Source organism: Eumetopias jubatus, unplaced genomic scaffold (genome assembly GCF_037043125.1).
Source record: "Eumetopias jubatus isolate StellerSeaLion01/CBP00866 unplaced genomic scaffold, mEumJub1_p1.0 scaffold_5, whole genome shotgun sequence".
NCBI classification, from domain to species: domain Eukaryota; kingdom Metazoa; phylum Chordata; class Mammalia; order Carnivora; family Otariidae; genus Eumetopias; species Eumetopias jubatus.
The window spans coordinates 2,287,209-2,311,270 of record NW_028274811.1 but is presented as its reverse complement, the minus strand read 5'-3'; the positions used below and the strand labels follow the sequence as shown (position 1 = coordinate 2,311,270).

Below are 24,062 nucleotides of genomic sequence, written 5' to 3'. Positions count from 1 at the left end.
AGTCTGTTAGATTGTTTTAGCTGCCCTCTCCCTCCGCTGGACCTGTGCCCCAAGAACAGGGGCGGGGGGGCTCTAGAACCTGTTAGCTCTTAAAGCTTTAGGATGAAGCCCAAACTCCCTCCATCTGGCCAGCTCCATCCCCTGAGACCTCCTGGCCCCGAACCCCCAAGCCTGCCCCCCCAACCTGCCCCATTCCCAGGACATGCTGAGGCTGTGGCTCCCTCTGCAGGGAATGGAACCAGCTCTGGGCTCCCCTCCACTGTGGCCTTCTCCCCAGCCAGGCAGAGGGCGCTAGCTGGGCCCTTGTCCACCTTACTGACCTAAAGCACGTGAGTGTGTTCCTATGAGAGCCAAGCTTCTCAAGGACAAGGGCTGGGCTGGTTTGGACGACTGTGGCCCCTCAGTACACTGTGACCTTCCAAGACCTGAGTGGCATGCTCCTCACGTCATCACACACCCTGCCCAGGGGGCTTTACTACCCCTGTTTTACCAGTGGGGAAACTGAGGCTCAGAGACATTGAGAAACTCACCCACTGAAGCATAAGTGGGAGCTGGGGCAAAGGCTTTCGAGAGCGTGATTTGGCAAATCTGAAATTAAAGCCACGCGTCCCTATGAGCTGATGATGCAAGCTTCTAGCATCTATGGTGGAGAAAAAGCTTTGGCCGTAAGGTAGAAGGGACAAGGACACTAAGCCTACAGGGACAACTTTTCCATGGACAAGCAGAGTCTACTTTTTATGGGAGTCTGTGGTACCATAGTCACTTTAGGAGAATTCACTCACTCACTCATTTATTCAAAAGGTGTTTACTCAACACCTACTATGTGCTGGGCCCTTTGCTAGGTGCTGAACATGCAAATGAGGTAAGCAGACCCCCTGAAATTGACGTTAAATGTGTGACACCTTTCTACGAACTCCTAATCCTCCCGAGACCCGCCACCAAGCGTCCCTCTGGCGGGGGGGCAGGGCCCCCCAGGATCATTCCACGGGAACTTGGCACCCAGGGAGCAGACTGGCAGCGACAGCCCAGGCTGGCCCACACCGGGAGCCCGGTATGGTGCCACACGGTCTGCTTTTCCAGCTCAGCTGTCACCTCCTTGCTGGGGTCTGCACAGACGAGGTCCGCAGCTGCCTCTGGCTTTTTCCGAGGAGTGACGATGCCTGGGCCTCCTTGTCCACGGGGACTCTAACTCCCGCGTTGACAACCGTCAGCTCCCCCAGGGAGGCCAAGGGCAAGCTGCTCCGAGATTTCCACGTCAGCTGTCAGGCAGCCTCCTGGAGAGGGGAGGGAGGTCGGGGAGAATCCTGGGGGTGGAGTGGGGTGGGGTGGAGTGCCACAGGCTTCAGGAAGAAGAGGCACCATGGGGACCCCCCTCCACATTGGAACTTTCTCCACCTACATCATCATCACTGCAAGGGGGCACGTGTCTACCGTTCTACCGTCCACCCCACCCCCACTGGAATGTGAGCAGGCAGGACCGCCCTCCATGCCCCCTCTGGGGCTTCCTCACATTCCAGCACCTACAGCTGAGTCTGGCACAACCAGGTGTTCTGTAAACATCCACTGGATGGAAGAAGGAGTGAACGAGCAAATCTTAGAACAGGAAGGCACAACAGATGGAAAAGCCAGGGGGAAAACCAGGAGAGGCACAGAGGTCGAGGGAAAATGGTCTGGGGCAAGGGCAAGTGATGTCAAACGCTGCTGGGAGACCCGACAGCCGAGGTGAGAACGTGTCTTGACTCTTCCTCAAGGATCCGGGAGCGCGTGCTCTTCAGGCCACAACAGCAGGGAAGGGACAGGCACCTGGGCCAGGTCCCCAGGGAGGGCCTGTCCTCTCCCATGCACATGAATGCCATCCGCCATGCCCTGGCTGTACCACCCAACCCCTCCGAGCCTCGGTGAGCTTATCCAGGAGAGGGGACTCAGAGGGGGCCACTGGGACAACGTGGAGACGTCAGCTGAGTGCCTCCTCCCACGAGGCTGCCAGGCATAAAACCTCGGTCTCCTCAGGCTGTGGGGGGAGGCGTTTCTGATAACAGAAGGCATAAGCCCCACACTCTCAAAGAGACCCCAAACCAAACTCATCACTCCCCTGTACAGTACGGCAGGGGACCCCAGGCATCAACCCCCTTTGGTGCCCCTCAGCCTGACACAAAAGGCTTTGCCAACGTCATCTCCTGCCTCACTCCAGCACCTACACCCCAGCGGGGCCCAACCTCATGTGATGTGATGCGGCAATGCCACTGGGCCTTTGCACATGCCATTCTATCATCTTCAGCAACACCTGCATGCACCAGGTTCCTCTCCTCGTTGACCCCTGCCTCTGCCCTGGGGCAGCTCAAGTGGCCCTCATCTGAGACACTCTCCCCTGTGACCCCAGAATGCCCTCTATTTGCACAATCAGCACTTGCATTAACCAGGGTGTTATTACTCTTCCTTTCCTTGCTTCCCACCCCTCCCACGTTCCAAACTCTCTAAGCACGGGGACATGACAGCTCACTTCTGTACCCCAGTGCCCAGAATGGGGCCCGACTTAGGACAGGGGTTCAGAGAGCACCCAATGCACAAACACGTAGCCAGGAATGGCTCACATCAGCAGGATGCTCTCCGCAGGCCTGGCATGCTGTGAAGCACTTTCCTGGTGTTTAACTCGACTCACGCTCACGCCAGCCCCGGGAGGTGGCATTAATTATCCCCCATCACAGGACACAGCAGGGCAGGCAGTCGCCTCCTTTCTTCTAGGCCAGAAGGAATCATCCACCAGCTGACCGGCCAGACTTGTCCTGCGGTCATGTTCTGATTCACTCGTGCAATGTGAGGTCTTAATTTCAATTTGTTGCTGACATTGAAAAATAATTAGATTTCTCATAAAACTTGGATTTCCAGCTTCTCGTGAAAAAAAAAAAAAAAAGAGCTGGCAACAGTGGATCTGCTTCTTCTTCTGTGACCACAAGGGAGCAGGACCCGGGAGGGGATCTCTGGGGGCGTGGCCTCTCCTGGCGCCCCAGTCCCCACCACTCCCTACTGCCCATGGCCTCCTTCACCTGGGCCTATGCCTCCAGCCTGGCTCCCGTCAGCATAGGAGAGTGTGGCCCTGTCTCAAGCATTCTATTGGGCCTCACATACATACTGCTGCATCTCCCGGCAGCTCACAGGGACGTGTTCTCAGGCCAGTGGGACATGCGTGAGGAGGCCCCGCTATAGCCCATGGTGCCAGCACAGCCCGGGGCCCGGGGGAGCTGCCGTGCCACGATGGGAACTTCTGCTCCCCGTTCTCCCACCCCGTGCTCCGGCCAGGCCCAACCCCAAACGTGTCCCCCGCTTGCCGGAGAACCCTGCTCACTTCCCTTCAACTTACGGGAAGCCAGTTTCAGCGTCCGGTTCCAGAGATGGTTTTCTCTTTCCCAGGAACCAGAGCCAGAGACATGTGAACGGGGACTGGGGGCAGCGCCTTCACCCTGGCTAGTCTGCAATTCCAGGGCCAGTTCATGAGATGACACTGTCCCCCTCCCCGTTCCCCCGGGGGACCAGCAGAAAACATTCCGGCCCTGCCACTGCCTTCCCCACCATCACCACACGGCCCCAACATTCTTGGAAGTTGGTGAGAAATGGAGCCTCTATGCCTCTGATTATTTGCAAACCCTGGCAGGGCTTTGGTAAACCCAGGCCAATTTCTGGATTAAATTAGAAAAGAAAAGAGGAAAAATATCAGAATCCTGGCACAGACAGAAATCATTCATTCAACAAAACTTGTTTAAGAACATACTGTACAGAGGCTTGTCTCCATGCTTGGGGCGGAGGGTCAAAGGGTATGGCCTCTACCCTGAAAGCACAGAAGCCTCTGTGAAGCACAATTCTCTGTAGGCCTAAGGAGTGTGTCTGCCCTCCGCAGAAGAGATAATGTGGGGGCTCAGGAATTCTTCTGGAACACAAGCAGTTAACAGAGCTGGGAGAGACAGCTCTGTCTGCCTAGAAATCTGCTCTTCCTACTCTGCTGTTTTAAAATGACTATTAGGATCAGCTCATTTAATTGCTTTTGAAAGAATCCCCAAAGTAGCCTCACAGGTCCACTGAGCTGGCAAGGCTAGGGTGGGGGTGCGGGTGGACGGAGGTCTGAGCAGGGAGAGGGTGGAGCTCAGCTCAGGGGCGAGGTCCCCGACGGTGGCCTGCAGGAAAGGGCTGCTCCAGCTGCAGAGGACTGACGGTCTGAAAAGGGTGAGGGGAACCTCAACCCCTGGGGACCGTGCAAGCCTTTATGGGTTCTCAGAGTGTGCGGACAGTGTAAAGATGAAGAAACCAAGTGCAGGACGAGGCAGGAACTTTGCAGGGCAGACAAAAGCTAGGCTTAGGATGTAGCTACTTCTGACTCCAAAGCTGGTCCTCATTCTTTACCAAGCACGTAGGGACAGCCAGTGCACTGATGCAGTGGGATGCGAATGCAAACTCTAGAGCACTGGGGCCACAACGCAAGATGAGCTCAAAGCCTGTGGATTTCTTTAGAGCCGGGTAACAAATACTTCTTAAGCACCAGGGAGTGACTATGTTCAGCGCTGTGATGGCACAAAAGCAGCCACAGACAATCCATAAATGAGTGGATGTGGCTATATCCCCAAACTGCATTTAAAAAAAAGGATGATGGGCCAGATTTGGCCCTTGGGCGATAGTTTTGGCAATCTTACTTTAGAATCTCTGTTTATCTTGAAAAGTTCTGTGCATCTTGCTTTAACTCAGTAATATGCCCAAGGCTGGTTTCATATAAAATTGTTGATTTAAAATGTTTGCCATCCAAAAAGAGTGGCACTTCCGGGGCAGACTGTGGCGGCCTCAGTGGTGTCTGTGGCTTCTGGAGGACTTTCCCAGAGGCAAAGAGAGGACCACGGGCCACCTTCCGGGGCAGGCCATCACCCACCGCGACAGTCTGCCTCACACCTGCAAGGAGGGCAATGGGGCCGGCAGCTCCCTAGGCAGTTCTAGGTCTTTGTGGATACTGAGATCCCAAGCAACACACCAAGGCCTCTGGTTTCTGAGAGAAGAGCAAGATTAGTTAGTGCTTCAGCTGAAGACTATAAGCCCCATAAGCAGCATTGGTTTGGGGCCCAGGTTGTAGATTTCTTGAAGTCTTGGCACAAATTGTACTTTTCAAAATGCATGTGTGAGCATGTCCCTTTAATCAGGGCTCTAGTCCTCCCCAAGGTATTTGTCACCTGAGCCAGGAGAATAGCCACCACCTGTGCCTGCAAGGTAACTGGAGGGGCCACGAACATGGAGGCTGCATCCTAGTACGGTTCCTGGGGCTTCCAGGCACACATGGCCACCGCACCGAGTTTGGAAGCAGAGACTAGCTCAGGGTCTGGCAGAGCAGGTCTGGGAAAATGTGGTGATGCCCCAATATACCCAGCAGGTGTGTTCAGGCGTGTTGTCCGAAGCCCAGGCTAGGAACACCAGACACAGCAGGGAGCACGTTTCTAAGGAGAAAGGGTCAAATGGAACAGCAGGTCCCAGTGCACTGAGAGAGTCTGTGGACGAGGGGAGTCCTGGGCAGAGGGAGGCTCCTCCTTCCCAGGGCTGGGTCCAGTGGAGGCCACAGCATGAGCCAGGGTTGAAGGCAGGGAGGAACAGAAGCAGGAATGGGATGACAGCAGAGGGAGGCCAGCTGTGGAGAGCCACATTGAAGCAGGGAGCCCAGGCCCAGCAGTGATGCAGGAATGGGGGCCTGAAGGAGCCAGTGCGGCTAGACAGGCCACATAGCTGGCCACAGCTCTTAGTTCTGCCTTCACAGCCCTCCTAGCGCTGGAAGGGGAGACCCTTCCACCCTTGAGCAGTGAACAGAGGCTCTCGGATGGGCTTCCCAGCCTCTCTGACTAGGCTAAGGATCCCTGGGCCTTTGAGGCTCTGGCACCCGAGAGCTAAAAACCAGTGTGAGGGCCCCAGAGGATGAGGCCACTGCCCACAGCCTGGCCCCAGTGCTCAGAAGGCCCCAGCGCCCTCTTCTGCACAGACTTCTTCCTCTCAGCAGAAAGCCGAGAGTGGGTATAGCTTTGGGCTGAGCCTCTGGATAAGCAGAGGATGAAGAAGGGCCTTGGAGAATGGGGCCCTGAAGCAGGATACACAGGCCACATCAGGTTTCTGGGGATGGTCAGGCTCGGCTGCGGGGGTCTCAGTGCAGGGCTCATGTTCCCGAGTTTGTGGGCCAATGACCACAGCCCATATCTTCAATTTACCCTGGGCCGCAGGCATTTGATAATAGAAGACATTCTGAGTATGGGGCTGCTGTGGCTGAACACAGCAAAAAAGGCCAGGTGGTCAGAGCAAGGCCACGGGTTTGGGAAATGATGCTGCTGACAAGCCATGGGAGTCGGCCAGGGTAACTGGAGTGAAACTCCAGAAGATTAACTTCTGGGGGAGGACATGAAGTACCAAACACAGCACCCAAGGGAAAAGCTGAGGAGAGAAAGATCTCAGGACACCACTACACACAAAAATGTAAACCACTGCAAACTGCCCCCAAACAAAATAAAGGGCAAAGAACCAAACTATGGAGAATATTTCCCACCCACATGACAAACAAAAAAGTTAGTCTATCCTAATATAAAGATTCTTCAAATTAACAAGAAAGAAACTAATATCCCAATAGAATAAAGGACATGGATAGGCCCATCCTAAACATGGAAGATGATTGCTGTTTTTAAGTATATATATATGTTTTTTTTACAGCTACAACCTCATTACCATCAAATAAATACAACTTAACGACAAAAAGCATATCCCAGCTATGGCTTTCAAATTACCATAGCTGAAAAGGATTCAGCGGTATGAGGAGGAGGGGAGACAGGCATTTGCTTAATGGAGTGTGAAGAGGTGAAACCCTAACAGAGAACATTCTGGCATAGAAAGCTTTAGAATGCACATACCTGTTGACCAGGCACTGCACTTTTAGGGATGCAGTTTAAGGAAACAGTAAAGGACAAGTGATAGATTTAGCTGTAAGGATGTTCATTACAGCTCAGTGGCTGATCTGACCTCTAGTAGAGAAATTACTTCTGTTACATGAATATGTCATATCAATAATCAATTACATAAAAAGTGATGTGCTATGTGTGCTATGCGATTTGATATGATGCCACCATTAAAATTAGATAGTAGGAGAAAATACTCACATACCTACAGTAATATATTCTGATTTTCCATCATAAATAATATGTTGTCTGTGTTAGATACAGTATCTTTTAATAAACAAAGAATGTTATTTTTCTAGATTTAGGGAGGAAAAGAAGGAAATGGGACCTGGCAGGAGGTACTGTAATGGGTTGAGTGGTGGGGATAGTCTGAATGCCATGAGACCTTCTCTGCACCCAAGTGGCCCTTGTGAGGCTCAGCAAATATTTCCAACTCTTCTCACCTTCCAGAGAGTCCGAGATGGAAAGAAGAACAGATTGATTAACTCCCATTTCCCTATGAAAAAAAAAGGGAATAAAATGTCTTGCCCGTAAATACAGGAAGGAAGTGGCACCTCTAGCAATTTCCCACTGCCCTTAAGATCACATCCAAGTCCCTCTCCACATCCAGTGACTGGCCCTGCTCCCTGGTAACTTCCCTTCCTACCTGGGCCCTTTGTTCCCCACATGAGCCCTTTCTCACACTTTCAAATGTGCTGACCTCATTCTTGCCTCAGGGCCTTTGCACCACCTGTTTCCTCTGAACTCTCTATCCTGACCCTTCCCACAGTCATCCACTATCAGTCAAGTCTTAGCTCCAATGTTACTTTCTGTGCATGTCCTCGCCAACCACCTGTATAAAGTGGCCCACCTTTCCCAGCCCTTGTCCACCTCACTATTTTATCTCTTTCATTGTATTTATCTGCAATTATCTCTTTTGCTTTTCACTTGAATACTGTCTGTGTCCCTCACCAGAATACAAGCTATGGCTATGTCCTGTCTTGCTCACGGCTATACCCCTTGCCTGACATATAGAAGATGCCCAACATTTGCTGACTCTGGTCAGGTGCCAGGTGTATTAGTCAGCACAGGATGAGCTATGCTGCATAACAAAGTCTCCACCCCATCAGGAGCTTAACACAATAAAGCTGGTATGTGTTTCCTTATACACATCACAGTCCAAGGCAGGCTGAATGATCCTGCCCCATTTTGTACCTGCGCCTACTGGGACGTATGGCTCCCAAGATCACTATGTTAGGGAAAGAAAAGAGGGAAGGGACACATTGGCTCTTAACTGTCCTGGCCAAGAGGTGACACACATCACTTCCTTACACAAAGGCCATTAGATAAAACTAGCCACACAGCCCCAGATTAGGAGCAAGGGAGGGGAGCACGTGGATATCCAAGGAACCTGAAATGTCTATGTCACACCAGGACCCACACATCCCAGCCCAGACTCTGTCACCAGGAGACAGCGAAGGGAGCCCTACAGACAGAATCACCCTGAGCAATGAGGGAAACCAGCCTAGCTGCGAGTTGCCCAAGAGAGTTGCAAGAACCCCCACCAGACCTTCCTCCCAGGGCCTTTGTGGTCTTCCTCAGGGGACAGGCTATGTCCATCCAGGGCTGGTCCCCAAGCCTCAGAAGCAGAAAGTGTTTCCACCCTGGCCCTGGATGACCTCACAGCTGACCAAATGCCTCACTTGGAGCGCAGTCTGGGCCAGCTGCCGCCACATCTGTCTTCCACGTTGCTGGCTTGGCCCTGGGCTGGGAAGCCCCATAACCAGCTGTGTACTTCCAGAGGGAGGGAGACCTGCCCTGGCCAGGCCTTCCAGGGCCACTCAGGGCTCCGGCTGCAGCTCCAAGTGAGCCAGCACCCTAGGGTCTCAAGGCCACAAGACGGGAGCCACTGGCCACGATGGTGATCTAAATCCAAATGTAACTTAATTACAAAGAAATTCAGTCACCCACTGAATGGCTACTATCAAAAATAACAAATGTTGGTGAGGATGTGGAGAAACTGAAACCTCGGGCCCTGTTGGGACGTAAAATGGTACAGCCGCTGTGGAAAGCAGTATGGGGGTTCCTCAAAAAATAAAAAATAGAGCTGCCCTAGAATCCTGAAGTCCCACTCCTGGGTGTATACCCAAAGAACTGAGGGCAGGGACATGAAGAGATATTTGTACACCTGTGTGCACAGCCACATTATTCACAATAACCAAGAAGTGGGAACCGCTCCAGTGCCTTGACAGGGGAACGAAGAAACGCAACGTGGCAGAGGCACACAATGGGCTATTCTTCAGCTCTAAAGACAAGGACATTCTGGCACATGCCACGACAGGGATGGACCTTGAGGACATTACACTAAGTGAAATGAGCCGGTCGCAGAGATAGACAGTCCTCTGATATGATGTACCTAGGGTGGTCGCCATCACAGAGACAGAAAGCAGAATGGTGGTTGTCGGGGGGCCGGAGGAGGCGATGGTGGGGGTTAGGGTTTAATGGGGGACAGTTTCTGCTCTGCAAGATGAAAAACTTCGGGGATGGACGGTGGTCATGGTTTGCATGGCAGTGGGAACGTAGTTCATGCCGCAGAACGGTACGCTTGAAAATGGAGAAGGTGATCAATTTTACATGTATTTTACCACAGTCAAAAAAACGTTTAATTAAAATTTTAAAATTCTATTGAGAATAAAAGGAGATGAAAATTCGGTTCTCCCTTCACGTCAGCCACATTTTAAGTGCTCAAGGGCTGGCTAGTGGTTGTTGCATCGTGCAGCACAGAATTGTGAGCATCTCCAGCACTGCAGAAGGTTCTGCTGACAGCGTTGCTCTGGGAGGTCATCCTTTCTCATGTACTCACAGTTCCTCAATCTCCCTCCTCCCCAGGACCACCAAAGGGGGTGTGACTGCCATCAGCCCCCGGGACTGTCTCCGAGGTGTACACGGCCCTGAATGAGGACAGAGAGCCAGCCTTACGGGGTATTAATTGTCAGGGCAACGTATGCTCAAGCGGAGCGCCTCATCTCCCCCAGCACACTGGGAGGCGGAGCGCAGGTTACAGGGGCAGTTAGAAGGGAAGACATCCCCCCTTCTCCCTGAGCCCCTGGCTGGCTGCCATGCCCTGGGACAAGCATGCGTCCAATAAACGCTTGCTGGATGCCACAGGGAAAAAAGACTTGACCCAACTACTACTTTTCCTCAGCTCCTCCAATTTATCTCCTAAAATCCTTTTTTTTTTTGCTATGATAAAACGTGTTTCAATTTAAGACTGTTTGCATTTCTCAGGCTTTTCAAGAAGCTAACCAAACCATCCTATTATCCAAAGTTGGGGTACAGTCGGAGCCTAAGGGTGTACATGAATAAACTGAAGTTAACTGGCAAAACCAAGAGAAAGTTCAAGACTTCCTCCTCCTGGCTTATGCAGCATGAGGTATATGTGACACAGAGACCCTCCCCACCAGGTAACGGTGGGGCCAGGAGTCAAGTCACGTGTGATGTAGTAATTATAAACACATACTGGTCTCTGCCTCCCCCCAACACCTGTTCCTGACACAGACCTCCTAAACCCTGTAATGTCCGAGGGACGGGGGTGACAGGAGCAGCCCTTCACCCATACCTGAGTTTATGCTGATGAGGTGACTCTTGCTGGGCTCAGGATGGGGGTCCAGCTGCCAGAGGAACCCACCGGGTGATCGGAAGGTTGGAACTTCCAGCACTGCCCCCTGCCCCCACTCCGGGGGCGTCTAGGGAGAAAGAGGAGCTGGGGATTGAGTTCAATCACCCACGGCCAATAAAAACTCCACAAAACCCCTAAACCATGGAGTTCTGCAAGCTTCCAGCGGGGTGAGCACACCGAGGTGCTGGGAGGCTGGTGCGCCCAGAGAGGGCAGGGAAGCTCTCAATCCCCTCCCACCTGCCTTGCCCCAGGCATCCCTGCCTTTTGACTGTTCTGGACTTGCATCCTTTAGAATAAACCAGTGGTAGTAAGGAGGGTTTTCCTGAGTTCTGTGAACTGTGCCGGCAAACATGTGAACCTGAGGAGGGGGTCATGAGAATCCTTGATTTATGGTTGGTTGGGGTCTTCCACTCAGATCATACAGGTGACAAGCCAGGATTTGTGAAGGGCGTCCAAAGTGGGGCCAGTCTTGCCCCGTGGGGTCTGTGCTAACCCCGAGTAGTTAAGAGTTGGAAGTGCTTGGTGCAGAAAACTCACACATCTGGTGTCAGGAGAGTTGGTGTGACTATAGGAAACAGTTCTCCTTCGGCAGGACCCTCGGCTGGACTGGAAGGCAGTGTAATGCTTGGGGAAGAGCGCACGTTTTCAAGGCAGGCAAGATTTTAAATTACCAGGCTCGTGGAGTTAGTGTGAAGACTGCCTACAATGATGTGTAGTAAATGCCCAGCACGGGCCTGGCACATAGTCACTCATGACGGTAGGAGGACATTTTATTATTATTACATTAAAGGTACTTTTCAAAAATGAGCTAAGATTAAGTGTGACAACACTCTCCAAAACAGAACACACTCTGCAAACCTACCGGACTTTGGCCCCACTCTGCGGACGAGAGGGCAGAGTTCTGGAAGGTCGATGACTCACCTAAGACCGGCAGAGAGGAAGGAGGACAGGCAGGCGGGTGTCTCTCGGCCCAGCCATCAGCTCATTTGCATCCTCTTGCCCCTGACCCACCTCCCCACCGGAGCCCTGGGGGGCCTTGCCCATGGACTTGGTTACCTCTCTGTCAGCCCCACCGCTCCAGCCCCGCCACTGGCTCCCACTTACAATGTTCATGAGCGTGAGCAGGTACTTTTGCACGTGCTCCTTCCCGTGGAACTGGACCACAGAGTCGTCCACGCCCAGCAGGACCTCGATGTTGTAGTCGCCGTCAGTGGCATGCCTTCGCGCCCTGCGCCTCGAGCCATTGACACGCTCCTCCAGGACACCCAGGGCACGGCTGAGGTTATCCAGGCTACTTGGCGGGGCCCCTGGAAGGACAGAGGACACAGTCTGAAGTGGCAGCCCAGGCTCACCAGGGACATCCGAACAGGGCAAAACCCCACGTGGATGCAACTTGGCACCAGCCTTGGCCATCATCTTGGTGAAAACTCACACAGTACCCGCACAGTCCCCATTTTACAGAACAAACTGAGATTCTGTGAGGGCAGAGTGCATGCCAAGTGGGCTCAGACCCAGAAACATGCAAACCAAGTCCACAGCCATCACCGAGCCCGGGCCTGGCACCCAGCGATGAATGGAGAGGCTGAGAGCGTGCCGCCAGGAGCGGGCATGGCCAGCGCCAGCTCTTTTCACCCATTTACACACTCGAATACCCGAGAAGAGCTGCCCAGGTGCCACAGGGCTAGTCTCCCCGGTAGGGCTACCACATTATAACCAGGGAGACCGAAGCCCAGCCCTGGTAGTGTGTGTCCCACGGTGCCTCCCTAGGCAGCTCCCCTTCTAGAACTTTCCTCCACTGAAGCAAGGCCCCTCATCTGTGGGCCAGGCCTACCTGCCCCCCTCCAGGGTCGAGACCTCCCATAGGTGCCCCTCTCCAGGTGAACCATGTCTACCCCTGGCCACAAGCCAGAGAGATGGGTGGTTGCCTGACTGAACTGTGCAGGGGACCAGGGCCCTCTGGTGACAGCTCCCTCACAGTCTGCCTGGGGTGTGGGAGGGGGCCCAAGGGGCCTCAGCGGAAGGTCCCAGAAAGTCATCTTGCTGTCTGCACAGCTGTGGTGTCTGCCTCGGCTCTCTTCTCCTCCCCCCCCCACCTCCACCCACTGGGCCTGGAGCCCACCCCGGACCAGAACTCAGGCTCACAGCCCTTCCCTGGCCCCACCTCTCAGGGTGGCAGCTGAACTGCCCGGGCTGGCCTTTGTCACTGCTTAGCAGGCCCAGATCACACTGCCTGCTAAGTCCCAGGGCCAAAGCCTTCTGGAAGCCCTCTACGTCCCTACTGGTCTCCATGTCTGTGCTGGGGCCCTGACCCCGGGCTCCTGCTTCTCCTTGGCATTCCCAGACACCTGCCCTGGCAAGGGCCTAAGATCTCAGGTCTTTGTGCCATCACCCACCTAGGGTGTGGTGTCCAGTCCAGACCCCAGCTGGAGGTGGGGTCGATGCCCCCTGCAGCACCACTGCTCTACAAAGCGTCTTCCAGAATAATTCTCACTTGTCCCCGAAGCCTCTCGTCTGCTGCCTCCTGCAGACGGCAGCAGGAACTCCGTGTCCCAGTGGCACACGGAAGATGCTGGAGGCAGAACAGGGCCTCTGAAGGCAGCGTGGCAGCTCAAAGGCAGGTGAGGCAGTCTGCCCTCCAGTCCTGGCCCACCACTCAGCCCTGTGCACCGGCCTCCGCAGCCAGGCCTGACAAACGGGCCTCTGTGGTGTGCACAACTGCCCCTACTTTAGAGACAGAAAGACTAATGGAACTGACTCTCAGCCAGGAGCTCTCTCCTCTGTACTGTTAGGTTTGAGGCACAGGGCTGCCACCTAGCCATGGGACAGGCACCTAGGAGGGAAAGTGGGGGGGCGAAAGAGATGAAACAGAAGCGGGGGGCAGGGGCCTCTGAAAGAACGAACGACTAAGTTGGGCCAGGGCTGAGCGGATGCTTGTATTCCGGTACTACCTGGGGGTCCTTGTGCCCCCTGCCCCAGCCCTGCCGCCTCACCGGGGCGCGCTGACACGCACACGCACGGGGCCCCTCCAGGGGCGGGGGAGGGGGGTGCCGGGAGGGCAGGCGGGCAGACAGCACCCGTGCAGAGCTGCTCATTCTGCTGGACTGCCTGACGATGATTCAGGGCCAGCCATGCCGCTCCCAGAGGAGACACCAGCTACTTAAACCTGATAGGGGATTTGAGGAATTGCTACTCTATTTTTACACATTTATTTCTTTGCATTTCCAACAAGCAGGGACAGCTCACCTTCAGAACCACCTTGGGAAGCAGAAAAATGGTAATTTCCACTAAAAAAAAAAAAAAATTCCTTCCCTGGGGAAGAGGCTAGACGTTTCCCTCTGCCCCTGTCAAAGCCAGGGGTCACTGATGGGTGGTCCCCGGGGCAAAACCAGACCACAGAGACACGTGTTAGGGCCACGCAGTGTTTTAAAAATATCGTATTTGGTTGACAGTACTTCAAAACCAGGAGAGCTCATGTTAAACACAATCTAGAATAGCCATCTTCTCTTGAAGAATCAGGACATGGGGTCACGGGGTTGAGGGAAGGTGACAGGCAGGTAACACCAGGCTGTGGATTGGCACGACACACGGGGTCCGCGTCCCCAGGCCACCTGGCCTGCTGCCCTTGCTGCCCTCCTGGCCCCTGAAGGCGTCAGAGTGCGCCCCTGACCCTAGCCCTGGGAGCTGCCGCGCAGTGCCCCCCTCCCAATGCTCCCTGTGGGGTGGGGGGGTGAAGGGGCTGCCACCACGCCAGAGCTGGCTGGGACGCATCCTGTAGCTGCTTCTTCCCGAGCAAGCACAGTGTTTGGCTCAATTTATGTTACAGGTCCATTAAAAACAGCAACGTCTTCTAAAGATGCGACAGAAATGACAATTTCACCCCAAGCATAATTATTCCTGTTCTAGTTGTTACTTTAATCATGATGATATGGGGGCGTGACTTGGACATGATGTTCTAGAACACCTTCCCCCAAGACCCAAGCCCTGTAGGGATGCCCCAAGGTCAAAGTGCAGATGAGGAGAGGGGCAGGTGGTAGCCCTGCCCTTCAGTCCAGCCCCTGGAAGCCTCAGTCCTGCTCAGGCCTGGCAGGACATGGGAGCAGCCCCGTAACCAGCGGGGTCTGCCAAGCCCCCAGGCCCAGGGCCGCACGAGCAGCCAGGCTAACGTTCCTTCCACCGTGTCAATCTTGGCTATCTCTTCCATTCCCCGACAGCGGGCTCGGTCCTGGAGCCCAGGTCAGGCAGAGACCCCGACCACACCCTGGTCCTCGCAGGCCTGTCCCTCACACCAAGTCCTGCTGCAGGGAGCTCCGGCTCCTGTCTAGTCCTGTGTCAGCTGCTTAGGAGTTCCCTGACACCAAGGCTGGCCTTCTGGGCCTGTCTGTGTGCGCTGGCTTGCTCACCTGGCCTGAGGGTCTCTGCTCCTCTCAGTCCCTCAAGGTCAGGGGGGTGGGCTCTTTGCCACTCTCCCCTGCTCCCCCTGGAGCTCCTGCATGCCTGCAGCCCATGTGCTAAGCCACAGTGACACAGAGCTCACTCCGCCCTTTGCTACATCCCTCATTACTGGTTTAGGCCAGGATAACAAGCCGTCAGCCCTGCCCATCTCCTGCTGAGGCAGGAGGCCAGCACTGCCCTAGCTCCCATTGCCCTCTGTACACAGCCTCCCCCACGAGAAGCTGCTGGTCCCCATGGGTGGCTGATCCATGAGAGACAGAAGACTGGATCCCTGCAGGCCGGGGCCCCCAGACTGAAGACGTCTGTGGCGGGACCCCATCTTTCCAATGGGTGATAACAGGGATTTTAGTTCCCAGCATGCCCTGTGCTGGAGGGACCCTTCGCATAGCAGCTGGGGCTTTGTGTTGCTCATGTCTCAGGCAGAGGATGACAAGGCAAGACGCTTCCAAGAGCTGTCCCCAGTTTTCCAGTCTCCAAAGGGGATCAACAAGCAAGATGCCTCAGAGAATCAAGGAAAGGATAGGATAAGGGGAAAGAGAATTGGATCCAGGGAATCCCAGAGCACCTGTCCTCCAGGGGAATCAGTGGGTCACAGCGGCCAAGCTCATCCAAAGGCCTTGGAGCACAGGGTGCTGCCTGCACCAAGCCCCGCAGCAGGGGCTGGCCTCAGGGACAAACCTCTGCCACCCCAGCAACCATCTGATCCCAACCATGAGGAGAAGGCTCCTCACTGCCCTCATTTCTGTCCCCATTTTAGCATCAAGGAGCCCCAGGAGCAGAAAGATTAAGTGACTTAGACAAGACACACAGCCAAGGAGGAGCTGGGGCCCAGCCTCGGCCCTGGGATCCCACGTTGGTAACAAGCCCCAGAGCCATCCCCACCCTTCACCAGCCCTGAGGGATGGGCTGGGAAACGGAAACTGGTAGAAACATAAACGTTTAGCCTGGAGAAGAGAGCCCACCGGGTCCTGACTCTGCAAAGGCCTCAGGAGCCTTGTGCGGGAGGCACGGATTTTGTAGGTTCAAGGGCACCTGTGTGTTTGCAAATCCCACAGCCAGGACTGTGCCACACTGACCTCTTGACCTGGGCCACCCTTCCTGCTGCTCCCCAAAGTTAGCAGTCCCCACCAGGCCCAGAGGGAGCCCCTCCAAAGGCCCGGAGGGAAGGAGGTCTGCAGCCCCCCTGCACCGGCCTCAGGGACACGCGTGGTCCCATCGGCCTCCCCCCCAGAGCTGGCTGCATGTCTCCGGAGGGATGGGGCACACAGAGCCTTGAGAAGAAACTTCGCAGTGACAAGGGAAGACTGCTGCCCCCTACCCACGGAATCATCATCCCCTCACTTCTCACTGGACCTGCCCCCTCTCATCCTTCAGGTGTCAACTGAAATGTCACCTCCTCAGGGGAACGAGGCATATTTCATCCTCATTAAACTAGGCTCTCCCCTCCCCCAATGTCCCCTTGACAAGCACCTTGTTTTCTTCCTTCATAAAACACCCCACCACTTGTGGTTCTAATCTCATCTGTGAATCTGCTTGGGCCTCGGAGAGAATCCCCCCCCCCCGGAAGACAGGGACCATGGGGTCTTGTGTGTGCCTCAGTTTCCCAAGTGCCCGACAAGGCACAGCAGGGCTGGGAGGGCAAGGAGCCAGGGCAGAGAGGCAGTGGGAGGGAGGCCAGCGCCCCGCAGCGGGGCCTGCAGGAGAGGTAGGTGCAGTAGGGCCAGGGAGGCCAGACGGGGCAGGGGCGGCAGGAGCAAAAGTGAGGGGACGGGCAGAGGGGCTGGTGCAAAACCCAGCCGTTACTTACTTACACACGACAAAGCTAAGATAAAATGACCCAGGGGGAGTTAACACAAAGTGGGCAACGAGAGGGCTACCATGTAATTGCCAACAATAACAATAACAAAAAAGCAGGCCTGACGATATTTATGAGATAACATATAATCTGAGGCATTAATGGGATAAACCGATCAACAACGCCTTAAGAAGATAACAAAGACAGGAAACTTTATGAACCTAACAAAGCTTCAACCTGTTTCCTAAGGAAAAAGAGACAAACTGCAGTTCGGTGTGCATTTTTATATATTTATTCCAGAAACCAATAGATGAATTAGATTAAACATGAGGTAGGGCTGTCGGGGATCTGCATGACTGAGACGGTCTAGTGCTTAAGCCCAGCAACCCGAAAACGTGCCCTTTCCAAGCGCACACGGGACAAGTCCCAAGTGTGACTATGTATTAGGACAAGCAAGAAAACTCAAAAATCAAGTCCATGGTCAGCACCACGAGATAAAATCAGAGAAAACAAGAAGAGGAAATGCCCTCAAACCCCAAACACCAGAAATTAAAGATACAGTCTTAATAAGCCTAGACTACACGAAGGATAGAAATTCTAATCGCTGGCTCAGTTTAGGAAACTGGAATAAACCTTAGGAAAAAAATAGAGAAAGTAGCCAAAGAAAAGCCTAGAAGGTTTTATAGGAGAGTTTTTACCAAACCCACAGGGAAGAGATGCTTCTCATCTGATGCACAATAGGTACGCAAAGGCCCAATAGCTTTCTTTCTAGCTAGGAAACAGAATGGGGAAAAGGGTTTATCAATTATAGCAATAAACCCCAGGAAATATCCAGGAATGAGCAAAAAGAATGAATGTATGAAGACCACACAAAGAATATTATGACACAGTCTACAAGTCTCCAAAAGTACAAAGGGAGACCTCAATAAACAGAGACACAACAATGGGATCCTGGAAGGCAAGTAGAGTCTCCTCCAAATCCGTGTACAAATTTAACACAATCCCCATCAAAGAATTACGAAAACCCAACAAAATAACCAAGGTGATTCTCCTCCAAATCAATCTACAGATTCAACACGATCTCCATCAAGGAATTATGAAAACCCAACAACGTAACACTAAGATGTAACTGGAAGACTATATATGGGGGAATAGCCAGAAAAATCTTAAAGATCTGGAAAAATAATAGTAACGGGGAGGTACTTACCTTTCAAATGAATGAACATATTACAAAATATGTTTACATTGTTTGTATGTTTAATATGTTAACATGTTTAATATTACAAAACATTAGTTAGTACATAGTGACACTGGAGTCAGAAGAGAGAGATCAATGGTACTGAATACATGGGGCGCCTGGGTGGCTCAGTCCGTTGAGCGTCTCTGCCTTCGGCTAAAGGTCATGATCCCCGGGTCCTGTGTCGCGCTCCCTGCTCAGCGGGAAGCCTGCTTCTCCCTCTCCCTGTGCCCCTCCTCCCCACTCGTGCTCATTCTCTCCCTCTCAGATAAATAAATAAAAATCTTTTTAAGAAATGGTACGGAATACAAAATCCCAACACAGATCCAAGCATAGGAGGGACTTCTGGGTAAGAGGAGAGATTGAAAACATGCATCTAATTTAGCTCCTTATTGGAACCCCATTACAACTTTGGTAAAGTGATTTTTTTTTTTTTTAATCACAAGGCTACAAGGATAAGGAGAGCAGCTGAGGAAAATCTAACAGAACTGTTGGAGGCTGGAAAGCAGATGGTCTCACAGTAATGGACTTCGTATATCTGAGAAAGTTGAATCCCAAGCTGGCAATGAGGAGAACCAAGAGACTCTCCCAGTCTGTATCCTAAAATCCAACACAGGCACCAAGCACTTCTGGAAGTGGGAGTGAAGGGCGGATTGAAATAAGCAGGACTAGTTGGTGGCTGATGCCAAATCCCCCGCCCACACACTGTGCCCCAGAAACAGCCCTGATAACTAACACTGGCATTGGTCTGGAAGCTCGTTCTCTCTCGGAAAGGTGGAAAAGGTCTCTGGGCTGCAGGCACCAGGTATGGTTGAGAGCAGAGGCACCAAACTAAAACCAGGAAGACTAAATCAATGCTGAGGCACTAGCCCCCTCCCATAATTCGCCCCCAGAATGCTGGAGGTCAGGCCTTTCCCCCCAAAACAGGACATTGGGAGGGGTCTTCTCTAGGGAATCTGGTCTACCAAAGACCAAAAGGTAGTATCGCAGTCCATGGTTGACCGTGCCTACATGCATCAGGCTCCCACTCACTTCTGTTGCCCAACCTCACACGTAAACGGACAGCCAGGGATCACCAGCTCTCCCGGGGAAGCCCCAGACGTGGCAGATGGAGGCCAAGACGAAGCAAACAACTCAACAGGAGGAAAGTGGAGGAAAAAGAGACCATACAGGAAGGTGGGGGGAAATCTACCATCAGTAACCTCTGAGAAGAGAGCTAGGAGAAGATATTACATCCATTAAACAAGGATAGGATGCGAACAATAGAAAGGGTACTTTGAGATTAAAACCATTTCAGCAGAAATGATAAACTTGGTGGAAGGACTGGGAAGATAAAGTTGAGAAATCCCCCGGCCAGTAAAACAATGAGACAAAGAGACTTGAATAATCAGGGAAAAAAGTCAAGGAAAGTAGAGGACCAGACTGGAGGTGTATCATCCATACAACAGAAGCTTCATAAAGACAGAAAAGGGAAAACAGAGAGGGAAAGAAGTCATGAAATAAATCAAGAAAACTTCTCACAACAGGGAGGTGTAAGGGCCCAGCTAGTACCCAGCACCGTAGATGAAAGGAGACCCGCACCGTGGCAGAGCGTCATGGTATTCCAGAACACAGAGAAGATTCTGCACACAGTCACAGAGAATTGGAGGTAACCCAGGGAGGCAGTTACAGAGGGATGAAAAGAGCACGGGAATCCGAATGGCTTCAGACTTCCCCAAATTCAAAGAGGAAAACAACGGAGCAAAGTCTTTGGAAGTCTGAAGCAAGACTCAACTAGAATCCTATACCCAAATTCTCCATCAAGAAAGTGGAATAAAGACATTTCCAGATGTGTAAGTTCTCTAAAGTTTTATCTGTCCGACACCCCTTCTCAAGAAGCTACTGAAAGATGCACTCCTTCACAGAAGTGCAAGACGGGAAACAGGGAGACCCAACACAAGAGATGGGGAGGGACTCCCTTGGAGGATGATGGAGCGCTCCCAGGACGGCAGCTCTGCAGCAGATGTGGAGGGAGCTGAGCCATCCTGCAGCGGGGTGACTCCAGAGACAGCCGGGCATCACGAAGACCCCCCCACTTCCATCGGGACTTCCTCTTAAACCAAGGACAGAACACCCAGGACGGCTTGGCCCAGATTCTCATCAGGACTTGGCTTGTCTTGACCATGTGCCCTCGAGGGTCTCTCCCCTGATGCTCTGCTGAGGGCACCCATATCCCCCATAGAAGTTCTCAGCATTTCCCTGAGAACGGGAGGCAGCCCCTTCCCTCTGGCCATACTTCTGCCACATGTCCGATGCCTGGTCCACACCTCAGTCTTGCTAAGTGCCCAAGTGTGAAGAGCCCCGTGTTTCCCAAGACTCACTCGTGACCTTGCTTGAAACTTCCCCAGAAGGGGCCTTGTCAACTCCCACAGAAGGAGAAGTCAGACCACGACCGGAGACTGTTCTCCTCACCTCCTCCTGGACCCTTTGTCCAGCGGGGACAGTGCTGCCCTCTCCTTGCACAGCTGGTGTGTGCTTGCCCTCCGCTGTAATATTAATCACTCTTGATATTCATTTATATGCAAACTGTAAGTAGCCCATCAAAAAATAAAATAGTAAACAAAATTAGTAAATGATAAGGTAGCAGCTTGAAACCCGGGGTTGGTAACTGGTGGGGGTGGAGCAGGCATGGACATTCTGGTACCATTCAGCCAGTTGTGCGTAAGAGCCCCTGGTGGCCAGTAATTTCGCTCTTGTCTATGACATAAAGACACAGGGTAGCTACAGGATATCCCAGGCCCTTCCTTGGAGCACCCATTTTTCACTGCCCTGGACAAGGCGTGCAGATGGGCATGCCTGCACAGGTCCTTAAGGAAACAATGGCACCATTGCTTGGGAAGGTTTTGGAGAGTCAGAGGCAAGGGGGCTGTCGTCAGAGGGCATGAGGAGGCGCAGAATGTGGCAGGTGCACCCCACACAGTGCTACGTGGAGGTCAGAAGTTTGACATCCACGTACACGATAGAGGGGTCTTGGAAACAGAGTGCCAAGTGCAGAAAGTAAGAAACAGCTAGATGTACAATGCAGGGCCATTTGGACCAGTTAGACACATCCATGCTCAAGCAAGGAGCAACCCTGATTTGGCAAAAATATACAATGACTGAAGGGTCCCCTTGGATCACCTTAGAATGGTCGCTCCCCGCAAAAGGGGAAGGAGATGGAGCAAGCCCGTTGTGCAGAGAGGTGGTTTCTTTTTTTTTAATGATGTTGGGATACCTGGTCATAGATGGAGGAAAAGAGCAAATCCTGGCCTCAGATGATAAGCAAAAACAAATTCCAGGTGGATTGGTAGCCCGGGATGATGAAAATGAAGTCCCAAAAGTGCTAGAAGAAAATTCAGCTAAATGCTTTTTTATGATCTCAATGCTGGGCAGCCTCTAGACTCCAAGGCCAAGGCCAGTGTGAGTTCCAGGTCCCCCCCGCCAGAATTGCCCTGGCCTCTCGCAGCATGCAGGTGGGTGGGCATGCTCACTGGGGGGACCTGCTGCTGCCCACCCATCAGGCACGTGGATGAGATCCAATATCTCTCCCTTCCCCAGTGCTCATGAGTCCCCAAAGCTCAAATCCCGATGAGCAGGACTGTTGGCAGAGTTCCAAACAAGAGGAGAATGACACTTAACAGAGCTAGACCAAGGCCAGAGCACCAGCCTAGCCCTCCTGCTGCAAACACCAGGCCCCAGCATGAGTGGCAGGCCTGGCCCAGGGGACCACAGTCCTGGGCACCATCAGCCTGGAGCCCCGAGGAGCATGCTGGCACCCCCACCCAGGGGAGGTCATCGGGAGGAAAGTCATCCCCTCCATTTGTTAACAACCTTGAGACAAGCCCTCCATGACTGCAAATTCCCCTAAAGATGATCATTAAGATAAAATGTGTTTATGTAGAAGCATAATCAGGACACAGCAAAAGGCCTGCTTGGAGGCAGGCAGGCTCTTTAAGGCTCTGGGAAGCAGAAAGCAGCTCAGCCCCGAGGGGGCCATCAGCACAGGGCCCCACTGGTGAGCTTTATTAAAAGAAGCTCATTAGGATTATTTCATCCCAGCCCTTTATAACTTTGTGACCAAATTGGAATTAATTTTTTGCAATGCCGGCAGGCGCAGCCCATCCAGTGTCTTTTTTATGGCTCGAGGTGGAGGGGAGGCGTGGGGGGCCCCCCCCTGGGGCTGAGCCAGCCCCTCAGTGCTCGTTCATCAGGGCTGCAACTGTAGCAGCTGCTAGGACTCTCAGAGACAAGGGCTGGAAGGTCCATAGATTGCCTCAAGTCCCAGGCCTGCTTACTTTTCCAGAGTTTCAGGTCAGAAATGGCAGCTCTGAAGAAGGGGAAAGAAATTTCTCTTGGCTTCTCCATCGGGGACTGTCCCCAGAATGTGCCCTCCCAGGGTATAGGGCAGCGGAGGCTCCTCGGCGGTGGATGTGGAATATCCAGGCCCGCCTGGCACCCACCTGCCCAGCTGGAGATTACAGAGCCACCTGGGTTGTACCACACAGCAGCCTGCTTCTCCTTTAGGTACTGCTCCTTGATTTCCCTTTGATGAACCACCCTTGCCACTCCCAGGTCACATGGCTCAGGGGGAGCCAAACCCATGGAGCCCCTACCCCGGGAGCACCCAGATGGCCCAGGCGAGCCAGTGAACCCTGATGCCAAGCAGAAATGAAGAGAACAGGTGACACCATTTAGGTCCTGAATCCAGCCATGCCTGAAGCTGTTCCATCCCTGGGCTTTCCAACTCTGGGTTGGTTCATTTGGATTTCTGTCTCTTGTAGCCACAAAAATCCTAAAATGCACCTCCCTACACACACATGTGTAATCACATGCATTGTCAAAAGTAAGCTAGACACTGTTGTTTGATTTTGTAGCCATACGCCCTCAGACGGTTAGCATCGGATGGTGCCACTCTGTTGCACTTCCTCCTTTTGGAGGGAGTCCAGTGCAGACAGAGTGGGGACAGGGAAAGTCCACTGCGGATTTAACGTATGTGGCCAAGAGAAAGGGGCCAAGCTCTGGTTTGGCCCCCACAGATATGTGTCCTTGGGCAGTGAGAGGACCTGCCAGATGCCACAGTGGCCTTGGCAGCGGTGTCGAGGCCACCAAGGTTGGGCCCAAGCCAGCAGGACCATGTTGAATGACCAGGAGCCCTGAGCCCCTCCCAGACTCCCTGCAGCAGCACTAGGACCAAAGCAAGAGCACCAGCCCAGTCTCCTGCTGCAAATACCGGCAGGCCCCAGCTTGAGGGGCCCACCGTCTGCAGCCTTCATGCAGACGGCCCCAAACGCCCCCCTCCCAGCTCTGTAACCTCACACCAGCCACACGGCCTAGGCTCCTCCACACTGGCCTGCTCGCCCCGCACTACCCTCCTGACAGCTCCTGAAGCCCATCTACCCCCCAGGGGTGCACAAGGGCTCCTTCAGCAATCAGGTCCCTGGGGTCCGGGAGCTGAAAGCCTACTGCCTTGGCGAGCTCCCGTGCACAGCCACTGCCGGGCAGGTCCCTGGGACCGGCTGTAGTCTCCAGGGCATGGAACGTCCTCTCTGTGGGCACTCAGCCGAGGGAAGGGGAGCTAGCCCCGAGTTACCTCCTCACTGCCGCTCCCCAGCACGCGGCGGCCAGATGGCAGGATACAATGGAGAGACTGGCAGATCGCTTAATGAAAATATTTACTGTGAACTTCAGAACAAAACACAGACACCCACAGGTCCCAACAGAAGGGAGGATTCCCTGGGATTCCGTTTTCACTGTGGGGGAAGTGGGAGACTGACAAGTGGGATGCTGGTGGCCAATGTCGGGGGCCACAGGCCTGGCAGCTCGCCCCCCCTGCACATCTTGTACAAGCGTGTCAGAGGCAGGGAAATCCCATCACCAGCTCCCTTCATGCTCCTGAGTCCTGGACTTGGACATCCGGCAGCCTCCTGGGCATCCGGCAGCCTCCTG

At 53.4% G+C, this 24,062-nt stretch overlaps 1 protein-coding gene across 1 annotated transcript in view; it reads right to left on the bottom strand.

Moving 5' to 3' along the window:
* ADAMTS2 (ADAM metallopeptidase with thrombospondin type 1 motif 2) overlaps positions 1 to 24,062 on the bottom strand; it is a 225,596-nt gene that overhangs the window by 79,617 nt on the left and 121,917 nt on the right. Inside the window, exon 4 of the mRNA XM_028092585.2 lies at positions 11,719 to 11,921. Coding sequence (XP_027948386.1) covers positions 11,719 to 11,921 — 203 coding nt within the window. The remainder of the gene's footprint in view (positions 1 to 11,718; positions 11,922 to 24,062) is intronic.